We start from the raw sequence: 27,579 nt of genomic DNA, 5'->3' as shown, positions 1-27,579 counted from the left end.
ATGTCGATGGATACTGATATGTCTGCGTAAGCAGAAGAAACTAACGGTCAAAGTCCGAAAAAAATTTATTGGACTGTTCAATTAACCAGAACAAATTCTCCAAGTTTAACACCAACACAAAACAGTTATCCGTCTTCGAATCACAACTACATACACGAATAACATAAAAAACAGCTGAAATAATTTCCTACTAGTCTCCACCAGAGACTTCTCCGATATACCAAGCCTAATCCAGAGATCAGCGAGAAGATCCAAGCCGGGCTGCCGGGGCGGCAGCTGTCCACGTCTGCTGGCGGTCGATGAACTGCCGGTGTGCGGCCGAGTGCCGGCCTTTATAGCGCTTCGGCGGATGAGTACCTCAGAACTATTTTCCATCACGTGGTTTGACGTGTGAAAATAGAAGAATATAAATAATTTTGAAGTGGGTTGTAACTGACGTAGGTGACGAAGTCTACACATGGTCATATGTCGAAAGAAAATCATTTATAGGAAACTTACGTCGTTACACTACACTATCACGCGCAGATGTGCAAAAGAGAAAGTACCGACCGGCCAACCGTAACAACACAAAACATTGAAAGAACTAGCATTCTGTTTAAGCGTAGTTAACATAAATCAACGAGCAATGGCAACAGTGGGCTACAACGGCACAAACGGCGATTTAGAATGTTTTCAAAAATGGTTGAAATGGCTCTGAGTACTATGGGACTTAACATGTGTTGTCATCAGTCCCCTAGAACTTAGAACTACTTAAACCTATCTAACCTAAGGAGATCACACACATCCATGCCCGAGGCAGGATTCGAACCTGCGACCGTAGCAGTCGCGCAGTTCCGGACTGAAGCGCCTAGAACCGCTCGGCCACCTCGGCCGGCGGAATGTTTTCAAAACGAAGATAAAACTGTAAGTAATTCAAATGTTATAGGAAGTGAAACAGGAAGACTTCGTCAAAGATACGAAGGGGGACTTCACACCCTTCACACCCCCTCCTAAAAAAAAAAAAAGGAAATAAGTATGCATTTCTGTCGCTAGGCGTGTACAGAGCGACTCATTGGCAGTCGAGTGTCGCCTGTGGTGCCGACCTGGCCTGTTCTGGACATCCGCAGTGATTGTTTCTACTAGCGCTGTTTTCTTCTTGTTTCGTTGTTTATGATGGCAAGTTTAAGTGAACAATATGCAGATGTGAAATTTTGTTTTCTGCTCGGTAAAAATGCTCCTGAAACAGTTTTAATGGTGAAAACAGCTTACGAAGATGACGCAATGGGAAAAACTCAAGTGTTCGAGTGGTTTTCCTCAATTTAAAAACAGCGGCATGTCGATTGATGATAAACCTCGTTCTGGACGTCCGTCAGCTGCCCGAATCTACGAAAATATTGAAAAAAATCGAGAGCTTGTGTTCAGATAGTCAGACCGTCACTGAAACCTTTTATTCGGAAGTTTTAAGACGATTGCGCCACAGTATTCGTCAAAAAAGACCCGACTTGTGAGAGACAAGAAGTGGTTCTTCCACCACGACACCGCACCTGCACACACAGCCGTCTCCTAGACAGTTTTTCGCTAAAAATGGCATGATTCCGCTGCCCCATGCACCTTACTCGCCTGACTTGCCTCTGTGCCACTTTTTCTTATTTCCACACATGAAAAGGAGCATGAAAGAACACCGATTTGACATCATTGAAGAAGTCAAGAAAAAAACGAGGGAGGAGTTGTCAGCCATTTCTAAAGATGGCTGCAAAAAATATTTCGAACAGGGGAAGTACCGGTGGGACAAAGGTAATAGTTGTAATGGTGAGTATTTTAAAGGGGATAAGGTTGTTTTGTAAACAATTTGAAAATAATCAAAATATCCACGGGTATGCTGCCGGTCTATAGTGTCCAACGGGCACAATATTTCGGCGATCAAACATGTCGCCATCATCAGGTGAACTGACGGACTGAGCTCCTGTGAACGTACCGGCACGGAGATCCGTACGCTATGGCTGCTCAGAGGGAACTGGGTTCGGTCGCGGCGGCGGCCGATTTAAATACCCTCCGCCCGCGGCGCGCTCCCTCCGCCGTCCGCGCCCAGCGCCACGGTCGCGCGGTGGAACAGATTGCGACGGCGTCTGAGATGACGTCGGTGTGATGGCTCTGTCCGCCGTGGTCGTCACAACTATACGTCTGCTCGATTTACTCTTGATTAACCCGATCGCTGGTTCCCAAGCCTTGCTAAGATTATAGCCACAGTCCCGGTTTATGAGGTCGTCATTGGTGCGAATTTCGATGGCCTCTCTAACAACGCTGTCCCAGTATCTCGACGTCTGTACCAGAATCCTCGTGCGGTCATACTTCATGGCGTGATTTTCCGACAAACAATGTTCAGCGACCGCCGACTTGCTCGGATACATCAGTCGAGTGTGCCTCTGGTGTTCACGGCATCGATCCTCGACGGTACGCATCGTCTGACCAATATACGACTTGCCACATTGACACGGAATCTGGTACACGCCGGCCTTCCTCAAACCGAGGTCATCTTTGGCGCTCCCCACCAGTGCACGAGTTTTATTTGGAGGACAAAACACAGTTCCGACCCGGTGTTTCTTCAGAATTTGAAAATATATAGCTTTTAAGAAATAATTCGGTTTTTTTTTTTTTGGGTACTCCTTCGTACGATTCATGCTACGACAATAGTGGAAATCATGGAGAGAGAAGAGTACCTTCCCCATAAGTGGCAACTTTCAATGACACAATATTGGAATAGGGAATACATAAAAGCCTTTGCGTGTAATTGGACATCGTGTCGCTCACAAACACACTAAAACGTAATGTCATCTTTGTGATTCCAACACAAAAATTGTGTGGTCCATTGTTCTTCACTGAGCCAAGTGCTTCAACAAAACATTTTCCTGGACATGCTTCAGCAATGGCTTATGCCACTGTTTGATACAGATTCCACGAGTGACTTCTTTCAGTAAGATGGAGCACCCCCACGTTAGTGTGTGAAGATCAACACATTTTTTAAATCGACATTCTCCAAATCGTTGGATCGATTGTACTGAATATGAAGACACTATGTCGTGCTCTTGGCCACCTAAATTTCTGGTCGTGACACCCATTGATTTCTTGTTATGGGGTTATGTAAAAGAACTTGTGTGTGAGACTTCCTTGCCAAAAACAATGCCAGAAGTCAAAATTCCCACTTTTAATGCGTTAGCGTTGGTGGCTCCACATATTGTATGGCATGGAATGGATTATCATTTAACTTATTATGTTGTACGTGTGATCTAAGGAAACTTATAGAGTATTAGTTTCTTTAAACTTTCTTTCACATCTACATACTGCTGTTAATAATATAGATATAGCTATTTGTAATCGCTACATTCGTTTTGAATTGCTCTGTATAAGTAATATCAGAAAATTATAGTTATGTAAAATTTGTCTTCCAGTAGTTCATTTGGCAGAAAATGTTTCGACTCTTATTGTAGAGTGATTGGAATTTGAGGAGGGATATTGGACTGTGCCAATATTATATATTTTCATTACAAAAATTTATGAAGAAAATGCATATGAATTTCCTTCGTCACCAGCACTGGAGCTGCTGGTTTGCTCATCCGCATCTTCGGCAGCGTATCTCTCTTCTTTATCAATTTCATCCTCTGATGTTACATTCATGCAGAATGCATAGCAGACATGGACCATGTAAGGAATAATTTTTTGGGGTTCTTTAGCTTCTCGAGGCTAAATGTTGTTTCCTCTGCCTTTCACATAAACAATTCAAAAGCATTTTTCAGTATTTCTTTTCATCCTTCATTTGCAATCTGTTAATAAATTTTAAATTTATCACATATTTGGCATTATTTTGCCTAATTTTGCAATATAGAAAAACATTAAAAATCTTCATTACAACACTGTATGTAGGCTCACTTCTTAATGAGCAGCAATTATCTGTCTCAGATACAGATTTTAAATATTACACTTCATACTAAATTAACCTCGTAGCTTTTGGTTTATGGTTTACATAGCGGATGTTTTCCAGCAGATTTGACTGCTCTTTTCAGACACTGCCTCACCTCTAGTCAGTTCCAGTGGGAGGATGAGTTTTATGAGCAGGTTGATGGTGTGGTCATGGGTAACCCACTGAGTCTTACGATCGACAATTTTACATGGAAAAATTCGAACAATTAGCTCTGGAAAAAGCGAATAAGAAACAATGTCGATGGTATCGATACGTGAATGATACATTTATGGTTTGGTCACATGGCAGAAAAGCTTTAGAGGAACTGTTTCGTTATTTAAATAGTATAATTCCTAAAATCCTGTTTACCATGGAAATGGAGAAAGACAATGCAATATCCTTCTTGGATGTCTTCGTTATGAGACAGACTGATATGGTAGCTTGAAACATAAAGTCTTTCGGAAGATTACACATACCGACAGATACTTGCATAAGGATTCCAATCATCATCCACAACAGGAAAGAGGTGTAATTACAAGTATAGTGGACTGAGCTAAAAGGATTTGTGCGCCGGAATACCTGGACGCCGAGTTAAAACATCTAAAGCAGGATTTTGAGAAGAATGGGTACTCTAGCAAGGAAATAAATAGAGTTTTGGGGCGGAATAACAGGAGGCCTAAGGACAACGATAGGACACAGCGATGGAAGAACACGGTTTCTCTACCCTTCATCAAACCGGCTAGATTTTAAGGAAACATAACGTTCGACCAATTTTCAGACCAACTAATAAAATCGTTCCGTTAAGGATAAACGTCCCCCTCTGTCTGCAAGTGGTCTATACAAGATTTCGTGTACATGTGGTAGGTCTACATTGGAACTACAAAGAGAAGTGTGAATACACAGTTGAAGGAACATAACAGTCTTTGCCGACTAAGGAAAACAGACAAGTCAGCCGTGGCGGAACATGCTCTGCAGTCGGGTGATCACGTAGTGAAATTTTCGGAAACTGAAGTGTTATGTACTATGACGAACTATTATCCACGGCTATATAGAGAAGCCATCGAAATATACGAGGGCTATCCACAAAGTACATTACGTTTTGGAATTAAAAATAAATAAAGTATTGGAAAATTTTTTATTGTATACAGATGAAAGCCACACTTAAATACTACTTGCCTACATAGTTGCCATTTAAATTAAGGCACTTATCGTAGCGATGGACGAATTTGGAAATTCCTTCGTCGTAAAATTCGGCCGCCTGCGCCTTCAACCACGTGGTTACCTCTTCTTGAAGCTGTGCGTCGTCGTCAAAACGCTGCATAGCCAACCACTTCTTCATTGCTGGGAATAAGTGGAAGTCGCTTGGTGCCAGGTCGCGACTGTACGGCGGATGAGGAAACAACTCCCACTTGAAAGATTCGAGAACTTCACGAGTGGTATTTGCCGTGTGGACCCGGGCGTTGTCGTGAATCAGCAAGATCTTTGAGCCCAACTTTCCCCTGTGCTTGTTTTGTATTGCTCTTCTGAGGTTGTGCAGAGTTTGGCAATACCTTTGAGAGTTTATTGTAGTGCCTCTTTCCAGAAAATCCACAAAAATCACACCTTTTCTGTCCCAAAAGACGTAACCACGTGGTTGAAGGCGCAGGCGGCCGAATTTTACGACGAAGGTATTTCCAAGCTCGTCCATCGCTACGATAATTGCCTTAATTTAAATGGCAACTATGTAGAAAAGTAGTATTTAAGTGTGGCTTTCATCTGTGTATAATAAAAAAATTTTCCAATGCTTTATTTATTTTTAATTCCAAAACGTAATGTACTTTGTGGATAGCTCTCGTATAAACATGGAGATAATTTTAACAGAAAAGAAGAAGCTATGAAACTCAGCGATGTATGGACAGTGGCGCTACAGAATCGATGAGAAGTTTTTATCTTTGACGTACTATGATCGATAGTTCTATTTTATCCTTGACTAGGTTTATCTCTGCTATCACGTGAAATCCAGACCACGCCCACTTTCCACGGTATTTAGGCCGTTCTTCGACGTCCGACTCGTCAGTTGGTAAGACTCAGCACAACCAGGAGCACCTCCGAAGATGTGCAACGTAGCTTTGGACGAAACGTCAGGGATAGAAGAGTTCCATGGACCACGGCCACTCAACCCGGAAGAATTCTCGGAAGCAGAATAATAAAAATTGTTTCCATATGTAAAAAACGTGAATCTGCCATAATTCGAAGGTTCGTCTGAGCACCATAGGGCTTTGCTATAGTTGATTCGGAATAAGTCGATTCCTGACAACTGCAGTGGGCTGGGCATAGTAGCTTCGCGCGCATGCCTCAACCAATAACGTAACGCGATTTTGTAAACATCTTTATAGCAACACCTCAGCGTTGTCACAGCTCTGTAAACGGCTACTGTTTTCCCCTGCAGCCGTTAGTGCTTCGCAGTTTCAAAGTACAGTAGCAACAGCGCTGCGAACTGCCAGGGGTCTACTTAACGCCGTCTTGATTACGGGCATGATCCCGTTGGAGGTGGTGTGTCTTTCCCTTCCTCCGATCTTTCAGCTGGCTTAGGCAGCCAGTTATAGGAAGGGCTACAATTAAACGGTGGAACTCAGCTTATTTCCGGATTAACAAATATTGCCAAACGTGGAAGACTGATTGGGAATCCAATTCCAGAACTGTTATTTCGTAATATGGCATTTAGCCGACCCACACGGCACACACATGTAAAATGAGAGAAAGGAAAAAGAGGACGCGTTTAGATCACTGTCTTCTTTTTCCATCATGTCTGAATAATATTCAAGAAGTTTTAAATTTATCTAGATGATGAACTCAGAATTATCGGTGGATTAAAGAAAGATAAGCTGAAAAGGGTGCAGGTAATTATGATAGCATTTTGTAGTTAGGCATCTGAAATACGCTTGTTTGTGTCTGCGCAAGAGAGTTTCTTTCGCCTTTTTCAGAAAGTTGTGACAGGCCGGCTAGTGTAAAAGGAACTGCAGACAACACCAGTGCTCCACGAAAGCACACCAGACGAAAATTTCAGGTCGCATTACGCTTGGATACAGATCAAGAAAAGGAGAAGAGCAGCGAAGTTAAATACGATCAGTGAATGAGTATGAAAATCACTCAATTTACTGGAAGCATTTAGTGCACACAAGCCTCCCAAAAAGAGGGGCGATACTAATGGTGGGCATGGAATTCAACACATGAGCGCCATTCTGCATGTAAAAAATGTGCAAATCATAATTAAAATAAGTGTCAGTTCTAAGAAGGACCACGTATTCGACAGACCTTGCAGTAACGTTAGGTGGAAGCTGTTAGCGTGTTGCTCCAAGTAATAGGGCCGCTCAGTGAGCCCCGCTGCAGACGTACATCTCAAGACTATGACATTAATGGCGCTCTCCAGATAGTACTTACAACGTGACTCTGGAAAGCACTCAAAAGTGTTTTAACGATTTTGGTGGCTCCATAGATTCTGCGTGAAGTGTCATCATCCGTAATAAAGGCATGAAAAATGTCGAAAGAACTTATTACTCATAAAAACGAGTTTCTCAGGATAGCCTCTTGCCATTACGTTTCGAGAATTACATGCCATCACTGATTTTATGAACGTACAAGATGGAAACCACTCACTGAGCGGTATATAATGTTCTTTCGACCGACAGAAAAGGTACTAATTTAAATCTTGCTCATAAAATGCAGTCTCATGTATCTGCTTCATAGGTTTAAAGGAAGTAGAACGTATTATCCGAAGAAGGCAAACATATACTAATTCAAATTACCAATACAGCGACGTACCTGCAGCAGTCGACGTATTCTACTTCCTTACAAAAACATTTGCAGGAGCACAGGAATAGCACAAAAGTGTACTGCTGATAATTTCCCAAGTAATTCGGAATGTGTACGAATTCCTCCTAATCCGCAGGTAGTTGCACAATGAGTTACACATGTCTGTGTCGAAGCTCTGCTTACAAAGAACAGATTTCACTTCCCTGTGAGACTTCCAGTTCTTCTGCTGAGGCCGCAGCTGCAGCTGTAGCTTTACATCTTTCGTCTGTCGACATTTGTATGTTCTTTTTTGAACTGAGAGTGCAACAATCTCTGTTTTTCTCAGCATTATCGAATTTTGTTACTAAGCCACTACGGGTATATAAATGCAATTGTTCGTTTCTTGAAATGATCTCGCTGATATTTTGATATTTGTTCATTGCGTATTGCAATTTCATCCTGAATAGAAGTCAGTTATAGACAGTACAAATCTACGGAGGGGTATCTGTTGAGAGGCCAGACAAACGTGTGGTTCCTGAAGAGGGGCAGCAGCCTTTTCAGTAGTTGCAGGGGCAACAGTCTGGATGATTGACTGATCTGGCCTTGTAACAATAACCAAAACGGCCTTGCTGTGCTGGTACTGCGAACGGCTGAAAGCAAGGGGAAACTACGGCCGTAATTTTTCCCGAGGACATGCAGCTCTACTGTATGATTAAATGATGATGGCGTCCTCTTGGGTAAAATATTCCGGAGGTAAAATAGTCCCCCATTCGGATCTCCGGGCGGGGACTACTCAGGAGGACGTCGTTATCAGGAGAAAGAAAACTGGCGTTCTACGGATCGGAGCGTGGAATGTCAGATCCCTTAATCGGGCAGGTAGGTTAGAAAATTTAAAAAGGGAAATGGATAGGTTAAAGTTAGATATAGTGGGAATTAGTGAAGTTCGGTGGCAGGAGGAACAAGACTTTTGGTCAGGTGATTACAGGGTTATAAATACAAAATCAAATAGGGGTAATGCAGGAGTAGGTTTAATAATGAATAAAAAAATAGGAGTGCGGGTTAGCTACTACAAACAGCATAGTGAACGCATTATTGTGGCCAAGATAGACACAAAGCCCATGCCTACTACAGTAGTACAAGTTTATATGCCAACTACCTCTGCAGATGATGAAGAAATAGATGAAATGTATGACGAGATAAAAGAAATTATTCAGGTAGTGAAAGGAGACGAAAATTTAATAGTCATGGGTGACTGGAATTCGTCAGTAGGAAAAGGGAGAGAAGGAAACATAGTAGGTGAATATGGATTGGGGGGAAGGAATGAAAGAGGAAGCCGCCGTGTAGAATTTTGCACAGAGCATAACTTAATCATAGCCAACACTTGGTTCAAGAATCATAAAAGAAGGTTGTATACCTGGAAGAATCCTGGAGATACTAGTAGGTATCAGATAGATTATATAATGGTAAGACAGAGATTTAGGAACCAGGTTTTAAATTGTAAGACATTTCCAGGGGCAGATGTGGACTCTGACCACAATCTATTGGTTATGACCTGTAGATTAAAACTGAAGAAACTGCAAAAAGGTGGGAATTTAAGGAGATGGGACCTGGATAAACTGAAAGAACCAGAGGTTGTAGAGAGTTTCAGGGAGAGCATAAGGGAACAATTGACAGGAATGGGGGAAAGAAATACAGTAGAAGAAGAATGGGTAGCTCTGAGGGATGAAGTAGTGAAGGCAGCAGAGGATCAAGTAGGTAAAAAGACGAGGGCTAATAGAAATCCTTGGGTAACAGAAGAAATATTGAATTTAATTGATGAAAGGAGAAAATACAAAAATGCCGTAAATGAAGCAGGCAAAAAGGAATACAGACGTCTCAAAAATGATATCGACAGGAAGTGCAAAATGGCTAAGCAGGGATGGCTAGAGGACAAATGTAAGGATGTAGAGGCTTGTCTCACTAGGGGTAGGATAGATACTGCCTACAGGAAAATTAAAGAGACCTTTGGAGAGAAGAGAACCACTTGTATGAATATCAAGAGCTCAGATGGCAACCCAGTTCTAAGCAAAGAAGGGAAGGCAGAAAGGTGGAAGGAGTATATAGAGGGTTTATACAAGGGCGATGTACTTGAGGACAATATTATGGAAATGGAAGAGGATGTAGATGATGACGAAATGGGAGATAAGATACTGCGTGAAGAGTTTGACAGAGCACTGAAAGACCTGAGTCGAAACAAGGCCCCGGGAGTAGACAACATTCCATTTGAACTACTGATGGCCTCGGGAGAGCCAGTCATGACAAAACTCTATCATCTGGTGAGCACGATGTATGAGACAGGCGAAATACCCTCAGACTTCAAGAAGAATATAATAATTCCAATCCCAAAGAAAGCAGGTGTTGACAGATGTGAAAATTACCGAACTATCAGTTTAATAAGTCACAGCTGCAAAATACTAACGCGAATTCTTTACAGACGAATGGAAAAACTGGTAGAAGCCGACCTTGGGGAAGATCAGTTTGGATTCCGTAGAAATGTTGGAACACGTGAGGCAATACTGACCTTACGACTTATCTTAGAAGAAAGATTAAGAAAAGGCAAACCTACGTTTCTAGCATTTGTAGACTTAGAGAAAGCTTTTGACAATGTTAACTGGAATACTCTCTTTCAAATTCTGAAGGTGGCAGGGGTAAAATACAGGGAGCGAAAGGCTATTTACAGTTTGTACAGAAACCAGATGGCAGTTATAAGAGTCGAGGGGCATGAAAGGGAAGCAGTGGTTGGGAAAGGAGTAAGACAGGGTTGTAGCCTCTCCCCGATGTTATTCAATCTGTATATTGAGCAAGCAATAAAGGAAACAAAAGAAAAATTTGGAGCAGGTATTAAAATTCATGGAGAAGAAGTAAAAACTTTGAGGTTCGCCGATGACATTGTAATTCTGTCAGAGACAGCAAAGGACTTGGAAGAGCAGTTGAACGGAATGGACAGTGTCTTGAAAGGAGGATATAAGATGAACATCAACAAAAGCAAAACGATGATAATGGAATGTAGTCAAATTAAGTCGGGTGATGCTGAGGGAATTAGATTAGGAAATGAGACACTTAAAGTAGTAAAGGAGTTTTGCTATTTAGGGAGTAAAATAACCGATGATGGTCGAAGTAGAGAGGATATAAAATGTAGACTGGCAATGGCAAGGAAAGCGTTTCTGAAGAAGAGAAATTTGTTAACATCGAGTATAGATTTAAGTGTCAGGAAGTCGTTTCTGAAAGTATTTGTATGGAGTGTAGCCATGTATGGAAGTGAAACATGGACGATAACTAGTTTGGACAAGAAGAGAATAGAAGCTTTCGAAATGTGGTGCTACAGAAGAATGCTGAAGATAAGGTGGGTAGATCACGTAACTAATGAGGAGGTATTGAATAGGATTGGGGAGAAGAGAAGTTTGTGGCACAACTTGACTAGAAGAAGGGATCGGTTGGTAGGACATGTTTTGAGGCATCAAGGGATCACAAATTTAGCATTGGAGGGCAGTGTGGAGGGTAAAAATCGTAGAGGGAGACCAAGAGATGAATACACTAAGCAGATTCAGAAGGATGTAGGTTGCAGTAGATACTGGGAGATGAAGAAGCTTGCACAGGATAGAGTAGCATGGAGAGCTGCATCAAACCAGTCTCAGGACTGAAGACCACAACAACAACAACAAATCTACATAGCATACATCCTCCGAATACAGCATTAACACTGTAATTAACGGTTTATTGATACTCGTTAGTTACACGCTTTCCATCATAACGTTTGTTTTATGACGGAATACAAAATAATAATGATATTAAAGATTCGCTAAGCCTTAAGTATCCTACTTGCGTTGAAGCCATTTTTACGTTTTCAAATCCCTGATTTGTTCTACCTTTTACACTTCTACTATTGTGACTGGGTACAAGCTGGTGTAATTAATTCACGTGTTCACGTACTGGAGGTAGTAGCGCCGTTACAGTCGGTCGGTCGTACTCGTCCTATGGCGAAAGAACATAACTTCAGTTCAATGTTGTAGCAAGTATCAATAAACTAAAGTAGGGGTTAATGTTGTGTTCGGCGGTCGTATGTCATCTGGGTTATATAGCCCATAATAGGATGAAATTGCAGGACTCAGCCAATGAATAAATTCAAAATATCGGCAATTTTATTCAAGTCACGAAAAATTACATTTATTAATCTCCAGAGATGCAGCCGACACTCCAACATAGGTACAAAATGTTACATCGAAAAGAACACGCAATATCACTCCAACAAGATTTTGAAGGACCAGCCCCTAGTTATGTGAAAGTAGGAATGTGGAGTTTCGCGCACAATTACTAGAATTATGACAACAATTTTAAAGAAGCTTACAGTTGCGCAGAGAATTAATAATTTGATGAAGCGTGCACAAAATGCAGTGCCAATACATACGGATACCAAACGTGTGCTACATAAAACGAACAAGACAGCTACTAAGTGGAAATCTCTCGTGGTGCACTCATCTGTGACTTATTACAGAGCCAAGCGGTAGATGCTCATCAGCTCGACGGGAGAATGGCAGCAGTACACGCACGTGATCTTCGATTGAGACTTGGTGAAGAGCCAAAACAGTAGACCCACGTGATTTCGGTAGGACGCTAATCATTAGAGATACAAAGCATTAGATGCGCAAGATTTTGATATGAGACCTATCAGAGAGCCAATGCATTAGACACACATAATCACATGGCAGACGCACATGATATCGCTATGAAACCTACCAGAGAGTCAGTACACTAGACAGACATAATCTCGATGTGAATCTTATTAGACAACCGAAGGAGTTGCCACACATGATTTCAACAGGAGACCCACCTGCGAGTCAATGCAGTAGACATACATAACCTTGATATGAGACTTCCGAGACAGCCGAAGAGGTAGACGCTTTTCACTTCGATACGAAATCTAACAGACAGTAAATGCAAGTAGACGCAGATAATCTCGATGTGAGACTTACCAGGGAGCCGAAGCGGTAGACGCACATGATCTCGATGCCGTACGGGTCGGCATCCACGAGTGCCAGCACGGGCAGCCTCAGGGAGTCCCACAGTCGGCGCAGAAACAGGCGAGCGTTCACGTCGGGGAAGCCCTTGCCCTTCGGGACAGGAAATGGACACATGTGATTATCACAATAATGCAAATACCTAAAGAGTCTTATGCTTTATCATATAGATAAAAAAAACGGTTTCTTGCAACAACAGGGTCAATATTTCTTGCAGAAGGCCAAAAATACACTCATGGAAATGGAAAAAAGAACACATTGACACCGGTGTGTCAGACCCACCATACTTGCTCCGGACACTGCGAGAGGGCTGTACAAGCAATGATCACACGAACGGCACAGCGGACACACCAGGAACCGCGGTGTTGGCCGTCGAATGGCGCTAGCTGCGCAGCATTTGTGCACCGCCGCCGCCAGTGTCAGCCAGTTTGCCGTGGCATACGGAGCTCCATCGCAGTCTTTAACACTGGTAGCATGCCGCGACAGTGTGGACGTGAACCGTATGTGCAGTTGACGGACTTTGAGCGAGGGCGTATAGTGGGCATGCGGGAGGCCGGGTGGACGTACCGCCGAATTGCTCAACACGTGGGGCGTGAGGTCTCCACAGTACATCGATGTTGTCGCCAGTGGTCGGCGGAAGGTGCACGTGCCCGTCGACCTGGGACCGGACTGCAGCGACGCACGGATGCACGCCAAGACCGTAGGATCCTACGCAGTGCCGTAGGGGACCGCACCGCCACTTCCCAGCAAATTAGGGACACTGTTGCTCCTGGGGTATCGGCGAGGACCATTCGCAACCGTCTCCATGAAGCTGGGCTACGGTCCCGCACACCGTTAGGCCGTCTTCCGCTCACGCCCCAACATCGTGCAGCCCGCCTCCAGCGGTGTCGCGACAGGCGTGAATGGAGGGACGAATGGAGACGTGTCGTCTTCAGCGATGAGAGTCGCTTCTGCCTTGGTGCCAATGATGGTCGTATGCGTGTTTGGCGCCGTGCAGGTGAGCGCCACAATCAGGACTGCATACGACCGAGGCACACAGGGCCAACATCCGGCATCATGGTGTGGGGAGCGATCTCCTACACTGGCCGTACACCACTGGTGATCGTCGAGGGGACACTGAATAGTGCACGGTACATCCAAACCGTCATCGAACCCATCGTTCTACCATTCCTAGACCAGCAAGGGAACTTGCTGTTCCAACAGGACAATGCATGTTCGCATGTATCCCGTACCACCCAACGTGCTCTAGAAGGTGTAAGTCAACTACCCTGGCCAGCAAGATCTCCGGATCTGTCCCCCATTGAGCATGTTTGGGACTGGATAAAGCGTCGTCTCACGCGGTCTGCACGTTCAGCACAAACGCTGGTCCAACTGAGGCGCCAGGTGGAAATGGCATGGCAAGCCGTTCCACAGGACTACATCCAGCATCTCTACGATCGTCTCCATGGGAGAATAGCAGCCTGCATTGCTGCGAAAGGTCGATATACACTGTACTAGTGCCGACATTGTGCATGCTCGGTTGCCTGTGTCTATGTGCCTGTGGTTCTGTCAGTGTGATCATGTGATGTATCTGACCCCAGGAACGTGTCAATAAAGTTTCCCCTTCCTGGGACAATGAAATCACGGTGTTCTTATTTCAATTTCCAGGAGTGTAAAAATACGCTTATTGAAAAAAAATTTATACCACAAGGAAATATTCTCATTAATTTCTAACTTAGCTTAAAACAAAGCGCTCTCTCTCTCTCTCTCTCTCTCTCTCTCTCTCTCTCTCTCTCTCTCTCTCTCTCTCTGTGTGTGTGTGTGTGTGTGTGTGTGTGTGTGTGTGTGTGTGTGTCATCATCCTCCCTCCCTCTCTCCGTTTCTATCTCAATACTTCACTCTGCACTTACCCTCCAGAGCTCCCATGATCTCTCAGCCAGCAGTAAAAAAAAGCGAGCTAGACCATGCGCAGTGCACAACAGGAGAGGTTACGTGCATTACAAAGTTTAAATGTGATCTATCATATGGGCATTATATACATACACAATAACACGTGGATACGTGAAGAGGACATAAAAATGAATGTAAGTGTAGAAAACACAACAGTGTATGTGCAAGTACTTACACTACTATCCATTAAAATTGCTACATCACGAAGATGACGTGCTACAGACGCGAAATTTAACCGACAGGAAGAAGATGCTGTGATACGCAAATGATGAGCTTTTCAGAGCATTCACACAAGGTTGGCGACACCTACAATGTGCTGACATGAGGAAAGTTTCCAACCCATTTCTCATACACAGCCGGCCACTGTGCCCGAGCGGTTCTAGGCTCTGCAGTCTGGAACCGCGCTGCTGCTACGGACGCAGGTTCGAATCCTGCCTCGGGCAGGTTAGTTAGGTTTAAGTAGTTCTAAGTCTAGGGAACTGATGACCTCAGATGTTAAGTCCCATAGCGCTTAGAGCCATTTTTCTCATACACAATCAGCAGTTGACCGGCGTTGCCTGGTGAAACGTTGTTGTGATGCCTCGTGTAAGGAGCAGAAATGCGTACCATCAGGTTTCCGACTTTGATAAAGGTCGGATTGTAGACTATCGCGATTGCGGTTTATCGTATCGCGACATTGCTGCTCGCGTTGCTCGAGATCCAATGACCGTTAGCAGAATATGGAATCGGTGGGTTCAGGAGCGTAATACGGAACGCCGTGCTGGATCCCAACGTCCTCGTATCACTAGCAGTCGAGATTACAAGCATCTTATCCGCATGGCTGCAACGGATCGTGCAGCCACGTCTCGATCCCTGAGGCAACAGATGGGGACGTTTGCAAGACAACAACCATCTGCAAGAACAGTTCGACGACGTTTGCAGCAGTATGGACTATCAGCTCGGAGACAATGGCAGCGGTTACCCTTGACGCTGCATCACAGACAGGAGCGCCTCCGATGGTGTGCTCAACGACTGACGAACCTGAGTGCACGAATGGCAAAACGTCATTTTTTCGGATGAATCCAGGTTCTGTTTACAGCATCACGATGGTCGCATCCGTGTTTGGCGATATCGCGGTGAACGCACATTGGAAGCGTGTATTCGTCATCGCCATACTGGTGTATCACTCGGCGTGATGGTATGGGGTGCCATTGGTTACACGTCTCGGTCACCTCTTGTTCGCATTGACGGCACTCTGAACAGTGGACGTTACATTTCAGATGTGTTACGACCCTTCATTAGATCCCTGCAAAACCATTCATTTCAACAGGATAATGCACGACCGCATGTTGCAGGTCCTGTACGGGCCTTTCTGGATACAGAAAATGTTCCACTGCTGCCCTCGCCAGCACATTCTCCAGATCTCTCACCAATTGAAAACGTGTGGTTAATGGTGGCCGAGCAACTGGCTCGTCACAATACGCCAGTCACTACTCTTGATGAACTGTGGTATCGTGTTGACGTTGCATGGGCAGCTTTACCTGTACACGCCATCCAAGCCCTGTTTGACTCAATACCCAGGCGTATCACGGCCGTTATTACGGCCAGAGGTGGTTGTTCTGGGTGCTGATTTCTCAGGATCTATGCACCCAAATTGCGTGAAAATGTCTGTTCTAGTATAACATATTTGTCCAATGAATACCCGTGTATCATCTGCATTTCTTCTTGGTGTAGCAATTTTAATGGCTAGTAGTGTAGATAACGTAAATGTTGAGCCTAGAGTCACTACAAATATCCTATAAAATTATGTGTAACTAAACAATTTGCTTTATATTACTAATGACATCCAGCGTGATTAGGCGAAACAAATTTGGTGCTCACAAATAAGACCTTCAGTTGCAAAAGACGAATTTTTTTCTTATCTATATGATAAAGCATAACTGTTGTTGCAACCAAGGAAAATGTTGCAAATACTAACAATAATAACAGGTACAACAGTAGATTGGTAACTCTTGCAGAGTTCTATGATACGGGAGAAAATGTTTTGAAGTGTCGTAACTTTTCGTCCATATGACTCTTGTAATGCAGTTGTTCTAAATTTGACCTGAAGTAGAACATCAGGAAATAACACAGTTGAACCTAAAACTAAATACTCTATTGTGGCAGAAGCACATATGAAACTGAATTTTATGGACACCACCAGACAGAGAATCAACATGAAACCTGGGTTTTTCTTTTGAATTAATTAAACTCAAACCTATACTGTTATGGCACACTGAGAACTACGTAGTACTTCACATTCCGTCGTTTCGGATAAAAGAATGGTTTCGCTATATTAACCAAAATAGGTAAACTCTGATGAATGGATGCAACTTTATAAATATAGTCTTTTTCCCGGCAACAAGGCCGTCCTAAGACGTATGTTATACGGCACTTACTAACACACAGTAGCAAAAATGTCCACAAAGTAGGTTACATAGTGAAGAAACCAGCACTGCGAATAACTTAACGCTCAAACAACAAGCACAAAACATTTTAGCACTAACAACACCTGCACAGAGAAATTTAAGAAAACTGGCCTCTATCAGTTACGTTGTACTTCATGCCAATCTTTTCACCTAGGACAAACTGTGGTGTTAGTTCAGCATTCAGCACACCATTGGACTCCAGTGACCTTTACAGTGAACCTGTCGCTCCCCATGAGATCATGCGGAATGAAAAACCAAAGTCGCGCAACGGATGACAAACTGTCTGCCTGAATCAACCAGGGGTTGCCCAATTGAACATGAAATGTTGGCACCACGATTTACATAGAAATAGTGATTAGGCTGTCCAAAAGCTACTAAATGAAACTACTATAACAGTCAGATTTATTATTAGATACTGAAATGATTCCAATCGCAGAATGAGCAATACAAACAATTATAAACGAGCACAAGACATGTACGAAAGGCCTTGGCAAAGATGGGTGAGTTTGAGATAGAATGATACGAAACTGGTATCCACGAAAAGCCCCAATGATTGCTGAATAAGTTGATAGCCTAAAGAAAAGATGCAGAAAAGTACAAGAAGCACCAATTATCTCGTCTAATTGCATAATCAGTGCAGCTAGCTGGCTATGGCTTAGTTCAGAGAGACGAAACTTTGACTTGAAACCAACTTGGCTCGTGCTTTCCTGTCTGCTAATACTCAGGTGCAGAGAATCACTATAGTAGTAGCTGCTGAGAATTCTCAGTTCAGTCCTGGCATCTGTGGTCAGCTCTAGAGTGAAGACATCTCTGTTTTACCCTGACACCCTGCATCGTAGAAATGGGCTGTTACATGCCCTAATACAAAGTAATGTTTACTCCAACAAGGCCTGAGACGAAGTGTCTTTCACCACTCCCCAACAAAATCCAGCTGGTTCTGCCAGCGCCGGAATCGCGGTTCCAGTCGCATTACACATTCTGCGTTCTGACCAATGAAAAGTTTATCTCTGTTTCCCTAAAGAAACTGACGTGGTTAACCAATACTACTCATTTCTCTCACAGAGAGGGCAGAAGAAAGATGATACAAAAAGTGTGTTTTTCACATTTCTACCAATCAAAACTGCTGCACGTAAGCACTCACGAGTTCTCATCACTGATACCAAAATACTTGTATAAAAGGCGAGGATGTATACGTAACATACCCTGACTCCCATGTGGGAATATAAGCACCGACATCAGTGGGGCATTTGTGTCTTTCCGACATGTATGTGGCAAATGCGCAAACGGGGACTATGGCGACGTTATTACCAAATGCGCCCACACAGGACCAATGAGCTGTTATTCTGTTCTTGGCTGCTAAAGGACAAACACCGGTAAACATCCATCGGTGAATGAAGAATATGTGCAATGAAGGCGAAACGTCCAGGAAAACTGCGAAAAGGGGCACTGCTGCTTCACGATAAAGCATGTCCCCATATCGCATATGTCATAACCGGGAAGTTACACCAACTGAAGTAGGAGACACTCGAGCACCTGCCCTACAGTCCTGATCTTTCTCCATGCGATTATCACGCCTTTCGTCCCTTAAAAGAGACCTTGAGGGGTCGTCGATTCTTGTTGGACAAGGATGTGAAACAGGCAGTTACTGATTTCTTCACGCAGCATGACGCGGTGTTTTATCAGACCAGTACCGTCAACCGGATGCATCGGTGGGGTGATTGTTCCAATGCTCATGGCAACTTTGCATGAATGGCAACCTATTATGGACCGTAGTGCCTTCGAATGGAAACATTTTGATCGTCTCTTAGATGATGATGATGATGATGACGTTTGGTTTGTGGGGCGCTCAACTGCGCGGTCATCAGCGCCCGTACAAATTCCCAACTTTATCTCAGTCCAATCTGCCACTTTCATGAATGAGGATGAAATGATGAGGACAATACAAACACCCAGTCATCTCGAGGCAGGTTAAGATCCCTGACCCCGCCGGGATCGAACCCGGGACCCCGTGCTCGGGAAGCGAGATCGTCTCTTAGGAGCCAATCATGGACTTTCTTACAAAATTTAAACATCTATACTTGTGATCTCCTTCGGCCCCCAATGGCTGTCTCCCACGCTAAGTGCTTCATGTTTTTCTCCTGCCGTCACAGATTTTATCTTCTCTAAAGCTCATTCTTTAATCTCAGTTTCTGAACGTTTACGACATCCTCTGCACTCTCTTTTGGCCGGCCGCCCCTCGGAGATCGCCTAGTGTTTTTACATATATTTTCGAAAAAAATAGCATCTGTCGTCAGCCTGTATCTGACTGACTCCTGCCTTTCAGCAAAAACATTTGAATTATCCACCTACCGCGCCCTTCTTCGATGCTCTAGTCTGTTTTCGGAAACAGCTGGCTGTCTCAAGTTGCAGAAAAACACAAGAAGAACCCACCACCCTACACAGTTAAAGAAAAGACTACTACTCTTATCTGCACATTGGTTACATACTTCCACGTAGCGTTAAAAATTTAAACCGACTGGGATAATGACTTATTTATGCGCATACGGAGCAGTTTTGGAAATACTGGCCCATAATGAGCAGGCACGAATTCTAAAACTAGATATTAGATCACCTCATATCTATAGGAAGTGATTGTATGTTGTTGTGGTCTTCAGTCCTGAGACTGGTTTGATGTAGCTCTCCATGCTACTCTATTCTGTGCAAGCTTCTTCATCTCCCAGTACCTACTGCAACCTACTACATTCTAGTTTTGCAGATCACCCTACAGAGGAAAACCACCTCTAAACTTGAAGGCCCTCAGAGAAAGCAATACATCCTATCAAAAACTCAAAATAGTAGGGAACTTCCATATACAAAAAAGCAATAATACAAAGAAAAAAATTTTGAAGCAATACACAACACTGTTTACAAAATACTTTTTGGCAGACCGACTGATTTACTTAAAGACATTTTCTTAAAGAAAACAAGTACTGTATTCAAAAATCCACTGATATCTCAAAAAGATCTGCTTCGTTATATCTCGTTCTTCTCTCCCTCTTTTCCTCTGTGAGACACATCGCCACAAATCCAAAGTAGGGCCTTCTGAGCCTATTTCTACCAGGACTGCACAGAGAGAATTCTCCCCTCACGACCGACTCGGTCTCACCTTTTCTTTCCTTTTGGCTGCTCAGTTTATATACTGGGTTAAGAGCTTTGGACTCGATTTGTTCGGAAACGGAAGCGCCTTGACTTAATCCCTTTCACACGACTCACTTTCGAGTGACCCCCGACTAACAGGCCGAAACTCCTCAAGACGGGAGGTCCGCGGTCTCTGACCTCTCCTTACTAGTTCTAGTGGCGCTGTTGACAGTCACGACGTACAGTAAGTTAACAGCCGATGGCACCATGTGAGGAGCGGCTACTGACCGTGAGGAGGATGCAGGGGCCCAGCGCCTGCTGCACGCCCTGGTCCAGCAGCTTCTGGAAGACGGCGTCCTTCTCCACCAGCAGCACCAGGCGCGCAGAGTCCGCTCGCAGCTCCCTGATGCCCGCCACGTCCTGAGGCACCAGTTGACCTGCAAGTGCGCACATAATGTACGGAGCCGATACGGAAAGCAGCAAAGAACTTAATTTTTTATAAAATATATAGAATTACTCGTAAGTACTTCTGGAATTTCAGACAACTGCGCGAACACTACAAGACATACAGAAAATAGACATATACCTGTGCGTAGAGCACCTCTCCAAGTTTGTAACTCACATTACAGGTTCTCAACTGGACACCGTTTCTGAAGCGACAAAGTCTACATGTGTATGCAATTCATTGTTGTCACTGACACGATTTGCGCAAAAAGGCGTGACACCAGCTCACGTTGCAGATTCGTTCTTTTGGTTGCCTATTTGCCGGCGCGAACTAATTCGATGCACCAGTACATAGCGGGTGATATGTCTACATGTTCCGACATGAATATCTCCAAAGCAATTACGCTACGACACGGATTACAAATGTAAACTTAGAGAGATACTCTATCCACTGATATGTGTCTATTTTCTGTATGTCTTGTAGTTTTCGTGCAGCCGTTTTCTGAAGCCCCAGAGGTACTTATCAATAATCCTGTATACAGTATTTCAATTAATAATACCAAAAGTACGTCTTTATATTTCATGACTATTTTCGAAGGAGAATCCTATTTTCGGGTCCGTAGCTGATAAATATTTGCTTAACTCCAGCGTGCTGGGAAATGTGGGACAGCACCTCATTTTAGATTGTGATGCAAAAAGAGACAGCCATAGTTGCAACTAGAATGGATTTTTATTTCGTCGGTGACCGGAAATTTTACTTGGCAAACACTGATTGGTTTGAGAATGGGCGTAGGCCGAAACCGATCACTGACTAAATAAATCTCCATTTTAGTTGCAACTCTGGCTGTGTCTCTTTGCATCACGATAAAATATTTGTTTTGGAAATAGAAGTTACACTGTTTTTATTTTTAATTGGTTTGCCCCACTAAAGACCACATGAAGTAACTTACGTACCGTATTCTTTCTTTTCTCCTTTCTTTCTTTCCACTAATTTTCCATTCTTTCACTATGTTTTTCTCTTCTTTCTTCTGTCTATATTGTACCTGTTCTTTTCTTTGTTTTCTCCTTGAAGTCCTTGAAAACATTTACTATTGCTCTGGGCCTTTCTCCTATTTCTTCCTGCATTATTTCCATTTCCCTAAGGTCTGCTTTGACTTCTTTTATCCACGTCATTCATGTTGTGGGGTTTCTATCAAAGAAGTTAAAAATTCTTTTTGTTATTTTGTTTTCATCCAAATTTTTTAGGTGTCCATAGATTGCAACTAATCTCTTCCTCATCGTGTCTAACATTCGCTCTATTATTTCATAAACTTCTTTATTACTGTGTGAGACCTTAACTTTTCCCGACGAATTGAATGTTCAAATAACTTACCGGTCTGCTGCCGGGTGACGTCGTCGACCACCGCCGATATTTCGACAGGAGCACACCCTGCCATTCTCAAGGCACAACTGCAAGGAGGAAACAATTTTCTAGGGAATTTAATACCTCGGTTCACAGAGGAGATACAAGGAAGATACCACACACAGAACAAGTAACCGCAGAGTCAACACACAACCAAAGATAACCAACATCAGAAATATCGATAGTGACTATTAATCAGCAGGTGAGGTAGCACTAATTCTGTCCCTCTGTTGTTTGATGAGAGACAGAGCCGGATTCCAAGCAGCATTTAAACTAAATCCACCATCTTTGTTTATAAGGTTGCTTGATTTCAACAGCTTTCTTAATAACACTATCCCAATAGCTGGACGTGCAATCCAGAATCTCCGTGTTGTTGTATCGCATAGGATGACCGGTGTCAAGGCAATGTTCTGCAATAGCGGATTTGCTCGGCTGTTGTAAGCGTGTGTGACGCTTATGTTCAATACACCGGTCTTCCACAGTCCTGATTGTCTGACCAATATATGACATGCCACAGCTGCAAGGAATACGATAGACACCAGCCTTACGCAAACCAAGATCATCTTTTCTCTTGTTCGTGAAAGGATCCACTATACTCGCCGTCAATTAGATTTTGCTTCTAAGGAATTATTTCAGCTTCATTTAATTATGTCGTCTAATGTTTCTGAATTTTCTTGGGATTGGGTGGACGGTGCCTCTTGGTCGCAGTCTGATGGGAATTTCAATCTGTAACTGCTCGTCATTCGGCGACGTTTGAACGTTTCCTTGGCTAAATGTCTAATTCTAATTTTAATTCTCGACGTTCTGTGGTCAATCTCACGGAGAAAACGTTTGACGACGCAGCTTTGTTTGTGCTGGGGAAAGGTTTGAATTTCTCACCGACGCGTAAGAGTTTGCCAGTCGTTGATTTTATTAGTTCTATTGAATAGGCTGTTTAAAAACTACCTTCCGAGGCTGCGGAAGAGGTTAGGAGGGAAGCTTGTCGTCTGTTGACTGGGGCCCGTCCACCCAAGTGTAACATTACAGCAGCTGAGGCGGCTGCTTTACGTTCACTCAGAATGGATCCTGATATTGTTATTTTACCTGCGGACAAGGGAAATGCCACGGTTTTGTTGAACAAGCACGATTACATTCAAAAGATGCACTGTCTACTTTCTGATTCGGCGTATCGCAAAATCGGTGCTGACCCTACTAAGAGCGTTGAGAGAAAGACTAATAACCCTCTGAAGAAATGTTCTTTGTCACAGGAGACTATCAAGAGTCTTAATACTTACTGTGCTGTACCACCTAAATTATATGGCCTCCCTAAGGTCCATAAAGATGCTTTCCCGTTGAGGCCTATTGTTTCTAATATTGGTGCTCCGACATATCGTATAGCTTAACATCTTGCTAGTTTGTTGAGCCCACTAGTAGGTAGGTGTGAACACCAAATTAAAAACTCTGCAGATTTCTTACGTCGATCGCAGGGATTGCATTTGAATGACTCTGATTTTAGTCAGTTTTGATGTGGTTTCTCTTTTCACCCGCGTTCCTCTCTCTGATTCGTTGCAGCTAATTGAGGTTAAGTTTGTCGAGTTAACAAATTTGTTTCGACATGTGCTGACATCCACTTACTTTTTATTCAGTGGTCAGTACAACGAACAGACTGATGGAGTTGCAATGGGAAGCCCGTTGTCACGTATTGTGGCCAATTTCTTTATGGAGGAGTTTGAGGAACGTGCACTGGAGTCAGCGACCTTGAAACCTGCGTCTTTTTTTCAGATATGTAGACGATATTTTTGTTGATTGGCCTCATGGTAGATAGAATTTATACCGGTTTTTGGAACACCTGAATTCAATCCACCCGAATATTCAGTTCACTATGGAGGTGGAAAAGAATGGATGCCTTCCCTTCCTTGATGTGTTGGTCAAAAGGAAGACTGATGGTACGTTGGGACATTCTGTTTATAGGAAGCCTACTCACACTGACTTGTATCTGCGAGCTGATAGTTGTCACCATGCAGCTCAGCGTGAAGGAGTACTTCGTACCTTGGTTCACAGGGCCCACGTTATCTCAGACCCTGAAAGTTCGGCAGCTGAGCTATCACATCTGGAAGTCACCTTTCGTCAGAATGGTTATAGTGAGAGGCAGATCAAACGTGCGTTGCGTCATCAGCCTTCTGCGCAACGGGTGAGTGACGACAACACCTAAGTCTACGGCCTTTTTGCCTTACGCAGTAAGCATTTCCAGCTGGACTGGAGGTATTTTGCGGAAATATGATGTGAAATGTGTTTCTTCTAAGATTAAGACCCAGTTGGCGTCCGTAAAAGATGATCTTGGTTTGCGTAAGGCTCGTGTCTATCGTATTCCTTGCAGTTGTGGCATGTCATATATTGGTCAGACAATCAGGACCGTTGTATTGAACATAAGCGTTACTCCCGCTTAGAACAACCAAGGAAATCCGCGATTGCAGAACATTGCCTTGACACCGGTCATCCTATGCAATGCAACAACATGGAGATTCTGGATTGCACGGCCAGCTATTGGGATAGTGTTATTAAGGAAGCTGTTGAAATCAGACTATCAAGCAACCTTATAAACAAAGATGGTGGATTTAGTTTAAATGCTGCTTGGAATCCGGCTCTGTCTCTCTCATCAAAAAACAGAGGAACAGAATTAGTGCTACCTCACCTGCTGATTAATAGTCACTATCGATATATCTGATGTTGGTTATCTTTGACTGCGTGTTGACTCTGCGGTTACTTGTTCTGTGTGCGGTATCTTCCTTGTTTCTCCTCTGTGAACCGAGGTATTAAATTCCCTTGCACATTGCTTCCTCCATGCAGTTGTGCCTAGAGAATGGCAGGTTGTGCTCCTGTCGAAATATCGGCGGTGGTCGACGACGTCACCCGGCAGCAAACCTGTAAATTATTTGAACATTCTTTATTACTTCTTAACTTTCACTTCCTATTCTCACATTTTCGTCCCAAGATTTTCCTGATCATTTTACTTTCCTTCTTTTGTGTTTCACCTGAGTGTTTGGTTGTATTTAACGAAAGGCTTGCTGGGGCATAAAGGCATTCCGGTTCAATGACAGTATCGTAGTGTCGAAGTTTTGCAAGTATGGAAATAGATTTTGTGGGATCCTGCCCACTCGTCTAACATAGGGTGCCTAGGAAGCTGTTTTCTCGGTAAGCTAGACAACATTCAAGCATATCTCATTAATGGAGTTTATTACAGTAAATTGAACTGACAATGCTTAACTTTGCCTTTTTTCAAAGATGGGTCGCAAGCCTTACGCTAGTTTTGATCTCGAAAGTCTTGGAGGTTTCGCCTAAAACTTTAATTTTCATTTTTATTTGTTAGTGTGCCTTTTATGATTGCCACTGATTAGTTATCAGCTCCAACATCTTTAAGATGTTGAATAATGTTTTCCTGTCAATTAAATCATATGCTTTTCTGAAGTGTAAGAAAGTTATATAAATGCTTTTAGATCTCATTCTTCTACATCTGATTCTGAATTTCATACTTAAAATATGTACCACACAGGATCGTCCTGTTGAAAATCCTCCTTGCTGCTTTCTTAATTGCTGTTACTCCTTATTGTTTTTATTTCATTATTCAAATTTTATTTTTTTGCTACTAGTTTCAGGTTGGCAACCCCATTCACAAGTGCTCTTTCTTGTAATTTGCAAAGCTGTCGAGCTGGAACCTCGGATCATCAATGGCCACAGTTAGAATAAAATTTTAGTCTGGTTTAGTTAATATGCCAGCGGCCCTGTTCAGATGTTTGCAACACTTTTAATGTCTTGATGAAATCATTCAACTTTTTCCTTAATGACGTCACTCCAATTTTCGACAAAAAAAGACAAAACAATAATAGTTGAGGTATGCATAACGACGCCACAAGCAGAAGACGAAGAAAGAAACTGAGTGTATGAGGGCATTGAACGGGTAACTCAGTATGTAAAGGGACATGAAAATCTAACAATCATTGGTCACTGGAATATTACGTGAAGGATCAGACCACATTATGGGTTTCACAAGAGCACCGAGAGAGGAGAAAGACTTCTTGGTTATGTGATAAACGACAGCTAGTGATAGCAAATACACTGTACAAGAATCATAAGACAAGGTATACTGGGGTAAGATCTGGAGATACGTGAAATCAGCTGGATGGCATCACTGTGACACACATATTGCGAAATCAGATATTGGATTGTAAGGCTTACACGTAAGCAGATATAGACTCACATAACAATTTACTGACGATGAAGAGTAAGCTGAAATTCAAGAAAATCATCAGATAGAACGAACGTGTAAAGAAGTGGGATACAGAAGTGATAAGTAATGATGGTGTACATTTGAGGTTTTCTGAGGATGTTGATGCTGCGATAATTAATACCACTAAACGAATTCAGTTGAAGAGGAATGGATGACCCTAAAAGGACAATCACAGAAGTTAGATAGATATAAGTACTTTTGGTAACAGAAGAAATACTTAGATTGATCGAAAAAACAGGACAACAGAAACAGGTTACGGAAAATAAATGAACAGGGTGATATATGTGACTTACGAATGAAATCAACAGGAAGAGCGGGCAAGCTAAAGCGGACTGGCTGTAGGAAAAATGTGAAGATATCGAAAAGGAAATGGTCGTCGGAAGAGCAGATGCAGAATATATAAAAGTGAGAATTACTTTCGCTGAAATTAAAATCAGGAGTGTCAACACTAAGGGTAAAAAGGAGTTCCATTGTTAGACCTAGAGGAGAGAGCGGAGAAGTGGAAAGAGTGCACTGAAGCCCCTATGAGGGGGAATAACTGTCTGCTGACGCGACAGAATAGGAAATGGGTGTTGGGAAGACATTGAGAATCCTGTATTAGGACCAGAGTTTAATAGAATTTTGGAAGACTTGCGATTAAACAAGGTAGAAAGCATAGATTTCATTCTTTCAGAATTTCTAAAATCATTCAGGGAAGCGGCAACCAAACGATTATTCACGTTAGCGTGTAGAATCATCGTAGTGCACGGCTCGACTGGTGCCGTCAGAGGATCTTTGGAAAACGGAATGTCATACCGTGGTCTTCAGCGATAAAAGCAGATACTGCCTGCAAGCAAGTGATGGTCGTTTGCGCATACAGCGTCAGCGTAGATATAGTGAGCTCTGTCTCCTAGACCGCATTTGTCTAAGACACACTAGTCCACACCAGGCTGCATGGTACGGGGTACGCTTAGCTGCAACTCTTTCACCTTTGTTGGTTCTGGAGGAGACGCTAACCAGCGCTCGGTACCTGCAGAATGTTGTTAGAGCCTTTCCGTTGCCGTTCTTGCATTGTGATGTTCCAACAGCATAATGATCGCCCACACGCTGTCTGTGAAGATCAACGTGCTCCGCAAGACGTACAGCAATTTCCCTTGTCAGCACGCTCTCCAGACTGTCTCCAATTGAGCATGTGTGGGATATGACGGGATGAGAAGTGAGTGGTGCTACTCGTCAGC

At 43.2% G+C, this 27,579-nt stretch overlaps 1 protein-coding gene across 1 annotated transcript in view; it reads right to left on the bottom strand.

Moving 5' to 3' along the window:
* LOC126088140 (meiotic recombination protein SPO11) overlaps positions 1-27,579 on the bottom strand; it is a 269,655-nt gene that overhangs the window by 61,835 nt on the left and 180,241 nt on the right. Inside the window, exons 6-7 of the mRNA XM_049906256.1 lie at positions 20,541-20,689; positions 12,715-12,852 (exon numbers count right to left, since the gene is read on the bottom strand). Of these exons, the coding sequence (XP_049762213.1) occupies positions 12,715-12,852; positions 20,541-20,689 (287 nt within the window). The remainder of the gene's footprint in view (positions 1-12,714; positions 12,853-20,540; positions 20,690-27,579) is intronic.

Source organism: Schistocerca cancellata, chromosome 6 (genome assembly GCF_023864275.1).
Source record: "Schistocerca cancellata isolate TAMUIC-IGC-003103 chromosome 6, iqSchCanc2.1, whole genome shotgun sequence".
Taxonomy (NCBI): domain Eukaryota; kingdom Metazoa; phylum Arthropoda; class Insecta; order Orthoptera; family Acrididae; genus Schistocerca; species Schistocerca cancellata.
This window is presented reverse-complemented; position numbering and strand designations above follow the sequence as displayed.